Raw genomic sequence first — 12,019 nt, 5'->3', positions numbered from 1 at the left:
GCAGACTAGTGCAACCACTATGGAAATCAATATGGAGATACCTCAAAGAGCTTGGACTGGAGGTTCCATTTGACCCAGCCATCCCTCTGCTGGGTATCTTTCCAAGAGAACTAAAAGAATCATATCACAGAGAAGTATGTGCACCCATGTTTATAGCGGCACAGTTTGTAATAGCTAAATCTTGGAAACAGCCTATTTGCCCATCCGTTGGAAACTGGATAAAGAAGTTGTGGTTTTCTATAAAATGGAATATTACTCAGCCATAAAGAATGAGAAAATAGATTCATTCATAGGAAAATGGATACATATTGAAGATATACTCCTAAGTGAAATAAATAAATCACACATGTGTAAATACCGAATAGTTTCCCTTTTGTAAATAATCTGCAACAATGCATAAGATTCTAATAAGATTACTGACATTTAGAAATGGGAATAAAGGGGCTAAAGGTGTAGGGAAGGTGGGATGGGTAGGGGAAGAGTAAAAAGGGAAAAGAAAAAATGTAAGAGAATGAAAAGATGAAAATAAAGTGTTTGTAGATGGGGAGGGGATGAGGGAGTGAAGGGAGGGCAGAGGTAAGGGGAAAAAATGAGAATCAAGACTTGTCATGTAGAGGTACAAGATCCCAACAATGAATGTAACTGTACTGTATCCCTAAAATGTACCAATAAACTCAATTAAAGCTGAAACAAAAAAAAAGAATGAATGACTACTAAATTAGCAAAAAAAGAGAGGGGGGGCCGTATGCAGGTTAATGGATCCATTGCAGGCTTCAGCAGACTGTGGCCCCATAGCCTGCTGCAGTCACTTGCTTGCTTCTATAAATAAAGTTTGCCGGAGCACAAGTGTACTCTTTCATTTACACATCATCTATTAATGACTTCACAGCACAACATCAGATTGCAACTGAAATTACGCACCCCGCAGAGCGTGGAATATTTATTATCTTGTACTTCACAGAAAAGTTTTGCTCACCTCTTTTGCATCAAATTGGTTGACTTTCAACAATATTTCATCAATAAAGAGCAATGGAATAACACCAGGAATGCCACAACACTGATCTAAGGACTGTAACACTGGGTTTACTCAGTACTTAACAACCTTCGGAGCATGTCACAGAGGAATATCATTCTTGCTCACTCCAGAGATTGTGAACAAGAAACTCTAAACATTCTATAAAACCCTGAATGAATGCTAACATTATAGATTTTCATATGGTCAATTGTGAAGTAAATTTACCTAGTTATCATTATGCAAGAGAAATTGTAGATGTATATTGTGTATATAACTTATTTGAGCACTTTTCTGCATCATATTTTCTTTTATTTTTACAAAAAATGTTTGTGTCGCGTAGAGTTCATATTGAAATGATCACTTCTATAATTGAGAAACACATAAAATTAAGACATTTGCCCAACATCTCTCAGTTAATTAATGGCAGACCCCGAGAATAATTGAAGAGTCTCAATTACTAATTTGCTTTCTTCATGGCCATATACCTGCAATGCCGGCTAGCTACAACCAGCTACAATGGAAGCTAGGTTTCCTTCCAAGTTTATAAGTCTTTATTATCAGAGTTTTGTGAATCTGGAGAACATGCACAGGACTTATAGAGTGATTTTTAAGGCTGTGAAAAATTGATATTTTTATAGACATTATATATTTACCCAATAGAATAGTCATGCTAAAGATACTTTCACAATATTAAAATGAGGCCTTGTATAATATAAATACATTGAATAGAAATATATAATGACCTATAATATATTTCATACATGGTTGGGTAATTGCCATATATAATTTTTGTGTAGAGTGGTTAGAGGCTGAAATGGAATAAACAGAATTTGTCTAAAGCTTAATTTCTTCTTCAAATGCATTTTCTTCTTTTGTTTTATGACCTTTTAATAATTGGTCATTTTTGAACAGTGCATTGAGAGTAGGGAGATTTCCCACATATACGGCACTCAGTTTCTCCTGTTTTCCACATTTATTTTTAAACAAAAAAATCAATAATAAGAACCATGCCTCATCTAAAAAGCCAGAAAACTCAGAAAAGAGATGTAGATGTGTGATGTTGATATCATTTTTTTTCATTTGACTCGGGATTAAGACAAGATGCTGTTACTTGTCCAAGGTCAGATAAAAAAATCAATGATACGTGAAATTAGAAACAGAACTAGCCACGTTAAATGGGAGATGATGAGGATGAATGAATCAATGTCTTTAGAATGACTTCAGAACATGTGGACTTCTTAAAATGTGTGGACTCCTGCCTAAAGACAAATCATTACTAATATTTAACTTGCTAATCTACTTTCCACAACATGTTCTTTCATTAGCTCCTTGTTTATTTGCAACACAGCCTGGCTTGGATCCCAGTGTATTTGGAGGCTGAGTGAAGACGTACAAGTTTTTCTGATTTAAAAAGATGGCAGAGGAAATGCCAGGAGCTTTTGTAACACGAACTTTACCAAAGGAGATGAAAGTATTTATATCTTGTCCACAAACAAGACAGCATTTCTTATTTTAAAAGTAATCAGTTTGTACTTTCTTTGAACATTTTCTATATTTGGTTGTCTCTTAAAATAAAGGTGATCAGGTATTCATTTTCTTAGGACACAGCTGTGTAGGAAATTCACTTAGATGTAAAATATCTTGACTGAAATATCATTTTCTCTGCTATCCTTATCTTTTACAGAATGTGAAGCATAATTACAGATATGTAGAATGTATTTTTAAAGTAAACACTCATTTTTATCACAAAGTAGTCCTATCTCCTTTCCTCTGTCTGCTGGTTGGCAAAATTTCTTCACTAGCTGTCAGTTATGCTTCCAGGAGCTCTTGAGGTGATTTACATGTGTTGCGTTGAGATATGGATGTGATTATCGACATTTTATGTTTGAGAAAACTTAGTAGGAAGGGCATTTGAATTTGTCATGTAAATACTTTATTTACTGTAAATATGAACTCTACCTTCTGTGAGGCCACTGCTTGGGGGAAACATTCCCAGCCTCTGAGGAGTGGCATGTGTTTGATTTCTAGCAAGATTCTTTTCCTCCTGCTAAAAACTTTCTCTGTACTTAAATGAAACCAGAAATAAGGGCTCTGCTGGAGGGAATTTTCCTCTGATTAAAATAGAGAAAAACATAAGAAGTCCTTGGAGGCTCAAGGACTTAGCTCAGTGGCACCATGCCTGCCTCACAATTACAAGGTACTGAGTTTGATCCCTGGTATCAAAACCAAAACAAACACACAAACAAAGAAGTCCTTCAAAATCATGCACCAACTACAAGGAAGGCAGGATTTCCTACCAGCTTTTACCAACATCTTCACTGTGGAGTAGGTGCTGTGCAGACCAAGGACAGAACTTGGCCTGGGACTGGGCTGGTTCTGCTCCCAGCTGTGCATGAAACTTCAAGGTTATGTAAAACTTTTAAATTCACCAATAAAGTTATGCTAAATTTACTTTCACAAAGTTGAAAGAAGATATTATGTGATACAAATATATAATAAAATGGAATAAGATATTACACGCTGGAACTCTTTATAGATGCAAAAGACCCTATTCTAATACTTTTATATTTTAATATTTTACTAAAATATTACTTTAAAATATAAATGTGCATATTATAGGAAATGGATAACAAAAATGTTGTTTATTAGTTATCATACATCTCGAATTATGTTTATTTATCTATTTTGCAATTCTGGAGAGAGATCCACCCAGAGCATTGCCATGCTAGGCAAGCATTTTGCCACCGAACTATATGCCTGCCCCTTAGATAAATTTTATAGTTATTCCAGAAGAAACTGACATATGTCAACCAACCTATAAACTAGATATAGAATCAAAATGGAATATAAATACATACAAAAGCAAAGAAAAGGCAAATATTCTAATGTAACTTTCTTAGTTGACTTACTATACAGAGTTGGAATATGTTAATGTTTATTTCATATTTGACATAAAATCTATGTTTTTTCTAATATCATATCTATCATCTGCAACCTATTTGCAAAGTATAACTGAAAACGAAGTGAACTTTGTGAATATCACCTACTTATAATTTACTTGCTGTGTGTAATATAAGCTTCCTATGAGGTATGTGGTGCTGAGAACTACCTAGTGGTCATTAGGTAAGCATCTATTACAGAACTGGAGTTAGATATATATTAAGTAAAAAGTACCACGGTTACAGAAAAAAAAAATAAAAACTACCCAAACAAGCACTGTGAAAATTGGTCATATGCTCATATGAATAATCACAAATAGTTTTCCCTTTTTGTAAAGCCTGAAATTTGAAAAGATAAAAAAGAGAAAACATGTATGTGTGTGGAATAGAAAATATAGAAATACGCTTTTTTATATTTTTATCATTTGTTATCAAATGTTTACAAACTAGTGAAGAGAAATTCACAGAAAATTGTAGAGGTAAATTTTAAAAAATCTTTCTATGTGAAGGTGTATTTCCCCACTTTATAATATAAATGTATGTCTATAATGTAGTTTATTAAGGTCAAGAGATTTAACTGTAAATTTCAATAAATATAAAAGCAAGCACAACTAATGTGAAATTGGAGGAAAGTTCCCATGATAAAACTCTTTCCTAAATTTGTCCACAGGGTGATTTTCTTTCATTGTTTTCATTAAAGATTTAAGTATGAATAAACTCATTCTCAGAGAAATACTTTAATAAAAAAATAATATTATTAGATTTTTGGAATGTAAATTTTTCATGAATCCATATATTAAAATCTACTGCAACCGTAGAGTAAACCTTTAAAATATACATGTAATTGAATCTACGCAACAGCTTGATATGTATTTGTTACTTTAAAAGAAAACATTAACTCTGTATGACTTAGAGTTCTCTCTAACCTTTCCACACACATACCTGCACAAGTGGAAACATCGGGCATTACAGTAAATTGTCATACAAATCTTGATCACAACACTTAAAAGCTTAATGGTCTTGGACAATTTATTTCCTTATTATTTTATTTCTTTTTTTTTTTTTCATGATTTTTTTTTGGTACCGGGGATCGAACTCGGGTCCTTGCGCTTGCAAGGCAGGCCACTGAACAGCTAAATCCCTGGCCCTTTATTATTTTATTTCTTTTTTTTTTTTTCATGATTTTTTTTTGGTACCGGGGATCGAACTCGGGTCCTTGCGCTTGCAAGGCAGGCCACTGAACAGCTAAATCCCTGGCCCTTTATTATTTTATTTCTTTTTTTTTTTTTCATGATTTTTTTTTGGTACCGGGGATCGAACTCGGGTCCTTGCGCTTGCAAGGCAGGCCACTGAACAGCTAAATCCCTGGCCCTTTATTATTTTATTTCTTTTTTTTTTTTTCATGATTTTTTTTTGGTACCGGGGATCGAACTCGGGTCCTTGCGCTTGCAAGGCAGGCCACTGAACAGCTAAATCCCTGGCCCTTTATTATTTTATTTCTTTTTTTTTTTTTCATGATTTTTTTTTGGTACCGGGGATCGAACTCGGGTCCTTGCGCTTGCAAGGCAGGCCACTGAACAGCTAAATCCCTGGCCCTTTATTATTTTATTTCTTATTTATTTATTTATTTAATTATTTATTTATTTATCTTTCTTTATTTATTTTTCCCCTGGTTGAACTCAGGACCTTGAGATTGCAAGGTTGGTGTGGTGCCATTGAACTAGTCTGGCCCCTTGGACAAATTATTTAATCTAACACTAAAGTTCTAATGAAAAGTCAAAACTATAGTAACAAATGAATTGGAAGATATATGAAACAACTCAGCAAATCTGCATCATGTTATGGTTTTATAAAATGGAATTATCGCTTAAGATTTGGGTTTTACAAACGAAACTGATGGCTCGAGATGGGGCAGATCATACTCACTGCAAAACAAGTTAGGACAACACCTAAATTCTGCATGTTCCCTATATGTCAGGGATTGTACAGGTGCTAGATGTCTGATTTATATGGTTAATTTCTTCATCCTCATAAATAACTCATAACGGCTATACAGGTGCAACTGGAACCACTTTGCAATTGAGATCGATGAAGTTTATTTATTGGCCTAATATCAAACAACTGGGAACTCTGAGTTTCTCAATTGGATGTTCCTGAGGTCATCATTAACTCACATTTGGAAATAGTCACATTGTACAGAAATGGAAATGGAAATGTAGATAATTCAAGAAAAAGTAATGATTCCAAATCTGAGAATAGCCCCAAATTAAAAACCAAACACAGAAAAGTTACAAAGAATATACCCTGCCTAGCTTGTGGGAAAAGATAACCTAGAAATCTAATCGCTTATCATGAACCTGTCCCAAATTCCAGTCTCTATAGTTGCAATTTCTATTAAAAAACCTTCTGATTTTAAAAGGAAAAAAATCTATTATATATCAGAGTATCATTTATATAATGCTTTGAGAGTGTGAAAACCATCTCATCACTGTAAAGCCTTCACATTCATATTAAATGGGAAGGTCACTTTTGGGGGGTTGGTTTGGGACTCTTGAGGAGTAGCTTCTCTTCCTTCCTTCTTTGCCCTCCTCCCTCTCCTCCTTATTTCCTTTCCTTCCTCTTTTTTTCCCTCTATCTGCCTTTCTCTCTCTCTCTCTCTCTCTCTCTCTCTCTCTGTTTCTTTCTGTAAGAGGGATGAACTCAGGCCTTCCCAATAAGCTATATCCTCAGCCATTCTTTTATTTTTTATTTTGAGATAGGTCTTGCTAAGTCAGCAACTTGATAGGCTGGGAGGAGTTTCTACTTTTTATATTTTGGACACTCTATTAAATAACGCAAACAGATATCATCTTCATTTGTGTTTTCACATGTGGCACATTTTTTAGCTGGAGAATAAGACATGGGCATAAACCACAGATCAAACCTGTACAGATTTGTCAAAGTTGGAACCATGATCACTAACACAATTCTGTGGTCCACAATTAAATTTTTCTAAATTAAATTAAATTAAAATTAAATGTTTGTGAAACATTTTAATAGCTTAATGAAATAAGGATAACATGACATTTTTGTATAAAAGTGAGCAACTGCTAAGTATTGAATGGCTGATGGGCTGGAAAATTTCTTGCCTTCTGTTTTCTAATTGAAATAGAAGATGACCTAAATTATAATGAAAAAGTCCACTTCTTAAAATGAAAAATATGTCCCCCCTTTACCAGATAAAATACTGTTTCCAAAGGTGTAGGTGGTGCTTCCACTCTTCCAATGCTGTAATTATTGTTATTGTCTCAGAACACGAAATGAATACTCATCTTAATTAATCTATCATGTCAATAAATGATTTAGTAGTCCTTAATCATCTACTGTTCATTGACATGGTGTAATTGGCTTTCATATATATCAATTTTAAGTCACAAAATTTTGTCAAAACTTTAGTTCAGTAGAATGTAAGGATTCACTTTCTGGAGCTGCCTCTGGAAACAGTCCACGAGTGGTATTCAGTGTGCCTCATCACTTGATATTTGACCAGTTCACTTTTCCAAACCTTTTCTCATCTGCAAAATGGTTACAACGACAGCACTTCTGTCATTGTACGGAGTTGGCGATGAGATGAAAAGGAGATTAGCCATGTATATCAGACACCCGGCATGGCACAATCCTTGGGATACAGGAAGGTAGATGGTATTTTAAGTGTCATTGTCTTGGTTACAATCTGGTGTCTTTCTAGACCACCAATATAGTTTATAAAACCAGTTGTGCTAATAAATAATTTCAGTTTATATTCATTTATCTATGATTCTATCTATCTATCGATCTATCTACCAATCTATCTTGTATACTCTTCATCACCATGATTTGAAAACAAATTAAAAAGTATTGATGCATGACAGCAATAGGAGAGAAATTCAGGTCTACCAGATTGCCCAGTTAAAAGAAAATAATTGATATGAAATAAATGACAAAAATCAACAGAGTATAAGAAGGGGTGCATAACCATGCGATTCCATGGACAGTGACTACACATACAAGCAAATGAAAGCAGCTGACCACGTACCCACACACCTTGGCAGGGGTGCACTCCACACTCGCCGGCCACCACCAAGACAGATGACCTCGGACGCGCCTTCCAGCCGGTAACCCAGGGAGCACGAGAAGGTGAGAGTGTCACCAACCCCAAAGCTGAATCCAACACGGCTACCATACTGCGGAGTTCCCGGGTCTTCACAAGGCTCAAGGTTGTACTCTGTAAGTCGGGAAGACCCTCCCCTCCGAAGAGGAGAGGCAAGAAGGAGCAATGGTTACTTTTATGAGGATATTCCTCACTGGCAAACTGGAAGCTTTCAGTGACTAATCATATATTTTAAGAGTAACTATATCTATAATTCTGGACACAAGCTGGTGGGACACATATTTTTTCTTGTGAGAACTATATAATGGTTTAATGAATATTTTTATGTGAAAAGTGAAAATGTAACTTTTTTTTCTGCATTAGAAACTTCCATTTCATAGATTTTTGTGTTATAACAAAAGAAGTAGAGATGCATATTTTCAAATGCGAAGTAACATTTGGAAAGAAATCTTTTGCAGTATAAAAATCTACTAATGTGTTTACTTTAAATGACAACACCATTTGTGCTTCTAGTACATAGGCATTCGATTAACCCATATTCTGAGGGAGAGACAAAAGTTGATGTAAGCCTGAAGTGCCCACACACTGGTAACTATTACATTACAGATTTATACACGACCTTTTCCCCAAGCAATGGGTAAACATCATAAAAATTAACCACTAAACAGTTTTGTGTACAAGAGGGTAGAATTGATTAAATATTATTATTATATGCAGCTCTAATAGCTTAACTAAAAATATTCACAGAGCAATTACTATGTAATTGAAATAAAGATCAACAAGGATTGCTTTATGTTGATCAACTAATATTTTACTGCTTAAAATCATACTTGGACATATTTTTAATATTCTAGGTTAAAATTGATTATAATTATTTACTATTCATGGTGGAATACCTTAATGATTTTAGCAGTTAAAGATTTTCATTCAAATTAAAAAATATTATTTTAAGATTTGTATTACATGTTTACATACATATAACAATTTTAACATAAATTGAGATTAGCAATATCATTGTGTGTATACATATATAAGTATTACAATTTTAATTTGAACAAGTTGGTATAAGATTTACTTATTAAATTTCACTACTTTAAGAAATAACTTTATCTCACAATTTCAATTGACTAAAAAGTAGTACTCTGTGTATTGAGAATACTTTCTGCTCTCTTTGGTATTATCATTTTTCCCCCCTGGAATCCAATTTATGCTATTGTCCAGAAATAAGGTTATTCTATTAAAAAGATATAACCATGTTAATTTGTTTCTAGATAATATACTTTTAGAAGAGTATATTAAGTTTATTTTAATCTTGGTATGTTACTATACCTTTTTCAAGACAAATAGGAGTGTCGCTTAGTTTGCATTTTATTCATATGTATAAATTATATATATGTATAAATTATATATATATGTATATGAATTTTCATTTTAAGTTCACTACAAAAATTTTAACTGATTTTTCCATCAACCCACAGGAGTTTTCTGTTTCTAAGGAAATGTAATTATTGTGCCTTTACTAAATTTTTACTAAATTAATTTATATTTTGCTTTTGTTTAAAGGTTCTCTTTAATTTATCAGAGACAATATTTAAAGTACTTCAAACGTTACCTAAAGCTTCCGAGATATACTTATTTGCTTTCTTATTCTACTTTTAACATTTTTCTTCTTTTCTGTAAGTTTTCCTTCTGTCATGTTATGCCATGGTTTATGAAGCTTGTGTTTTGTTTTTTAGTAATAAGGGGGTCTTTTTTTCTTTCGTTTTCTCACCAGAGAATGTAATGTTGAACCCTTCATATGATATTGAGAAATCTGAAATGAAACGCAGTTGAGCTCTGAAGTTTCCGTAGAGACCGGCGTTGATTGTTGCAGGAAGCTCGGAGCCAGTCAGGCGGGCCAGCGGTTGGGTAAAACTCCCATTCTCTGTGATCAGCAAGTAGTCATGATGGTCTTCCAGATGGAAAGTGTGGAAGCTGAACTGCACACCTGTTAAGAAAGAAAAGGAAACAAGGTGCATCAGTAAATCAGAGATTTTGCTACTAATCTAAAATTATTATGTCTTCTCATTTGTTTTTCTACTATAAAATGTCCCAAAGGTGGATGTGAGTATGGCTCAGTGGTGGAGCGTGGGGCTAGCATGTGAAAGGCTGTGGGTTCCAACCTCAGGAGCACACACAAAAGAAGGGCACTGTAATTTTGTCTTTTGTTCCTATTTTTGTTTTATTTTCAGGTCACTTTTGAAAAGTCAAGTCATAGAAACTTCTCAAAAGTAAAATTTAAAATTAATACCTGAAAAAGAATCATTTGAATCTTCTAAAAATTCTAGGGAAATACATACATAGCCTTTGTTTAGTAATAGAGAGGCAGCTTCCCGGTGACCACCCTACCTGCCTCTTCCATTTCCTCTTCTGAAACTCCAAACAAAATAAAAGTTGCATCTACAGCCAGTACCCAAATTCAAAATACGCTTATGTCTATTTTAGAAGAGTAATATAAAACATGCACGAAAGGTGCTATTTGCTAAATCAATGTAATGACTCCTCATTTATTTTCTTTTCACATATTTCGACCTATTTATATGACGTGATAAAAAGTGCACATAGAAATACTCAGTTCATTGAGTTTTAACAACACCCAAATCAATAGACAACCTTACCAGTGCACCTTTGACAAATCTTTTCTGTTGTTTCATTTTCCCAAATATAACTATCCACTTGACTTCTAATAGCACAAAATATTTTCCTTAATTTATATAAATATTTTTATAGTTTGTATGATGGGATAATATATATGCATTCCTTTGGATCTGACACCTTCTATTCAACTTAGATATATGAGGTTCATCTAAGAGTAAGCATAGGTTATTTTAAAAAATGTGTAGAAAGTTCGTCCATCTTGTGACTCGGTCACTTTCACTTCTCTCTTCCTGGTGATGGTCACTTAGGTAGTGTACATTTTATTGTGAATGTACACGATGCTTCAATAAATACTCAAGTATTTCCTCTGATGAACATATGTTTTACTAGATACCTATCTAGAAGTAGAATTACTGGGTCATGAGATAATATGTTCAGCTTTAACAAATACTGTTTTATGAAATGACTGTGGTTTTACATTTCTATTGCAAACTATACTTGCTCTGAATTTTTACCAAGATTTGAAAATTTTTTCTTATTTTTTCTAATCTGGTGAGGATGTAAACAGTAGACTGACTGTGGTCTCAGTGTGTTCTCATATTAGTTTTTAATTACATTGTCTAGAATACATATAAAAAACTGTAAGCTCTTGCTCCTCCCACAAATTACTATATTATGATTGAAATAAACAGTGCCTATCACATATATATTTCTTCTGAAGTGGTTTATTTACTTATTTTATAACTTGGCCTAAAATATCACCGAAACATTTCTTAAAATCTAAAATACTAGAGAATGATAAGTAACAATTTTTTTCCTTTGGTTTTTTGAGATAAGTAATATTTTTATTGTTTATATTTTAGTTCAAAATGCCAGGCATTACTGAAGTCTCGGGATTTTTTTTTAAAGCAAAGTGACATAGTAAAACCAAAACCAAAACCAAAAACCCTGAAAACACAAGCAATGACAAAATTATCACAAAATGGACCAGTGATTTTAGATTTGGGAAAGATTTGAAATGTATAAGACACCATTTAAAAAAAAATCTTTTAAAAAATATAATAGGTTCATCTGAGAAAAATGCACATGAACTAAAATTTCCAGAATTATTGTAAGGGCTATAATATTGGGTAATATTTATCAATATAGGATCACAGAAATAGAGGCAGCTACTTTATCAAAGTAGTAGAAGCTTCCAAAGGCAGTGACTTTCCAAAGTAAGATCTTTATGGAGCAGCCCTTCATTAGACATTTCAAGAAGGAGATAGATCAATACCTGGGAAAAAAAAAAAAAAAAAA

The 12,019-nt window shown here is 33.5% G+C and overlaps 1 protein-coding gene across 2 annotated transcripts in view; it reads right to left on the bottom strand.

The window, feature by feature from the left end:
* Nucleotides 1-12,019, bottom strand: part of Csmd3 (CUB and Sushi multiple domains 3) — a 1,090,649-nt gene that overhangs the window by 372,958 nt on the left and 705,672 nt on the right. For both annotated transcript variants that reach the window (XM_010619527.3, XM_033759931.1), the window contains 2 exons: nucleotides 9,855-10,070; nucleotides 8,009-8,197 (listed from right to left, as the gene is read on the bottom strand). In XM_010619527.3, coding sequence (XP_010617829.1) covers nucleotides 8,009-8,197; nucleotides 9,855-10,070 — 405 coding nt within the window. The remainder of the gene's footprint in view (nucleotides 1-8,008; nucleotides 8,198-9,854; nucleotides 10,071-12,019) is intronic.

The sequence above is a fragment of the Fukomys damarensis genome, unplaced genomic scaffold, assembly GCF_012274545.1.
Source record: "Fukomys damarensis isolate Sample0158 unplaced genomic scaffold, DMR_v1.0_HiC HiC_scaffold_5, whole genome shotgun sequence".
In the NCBI taxonomy this organism is placed as follows: domain Eukaryota; kingdom Metazoa; phylum Chordata; class Mammalia; order Rodentia; family Bathyergidae; genus Fukomys; species Fukomys damarensis.
Note: the sequence above shows the minus strand (reverse complement) of the source record. Positions and strands in the feature narration are given on the sequence as shown.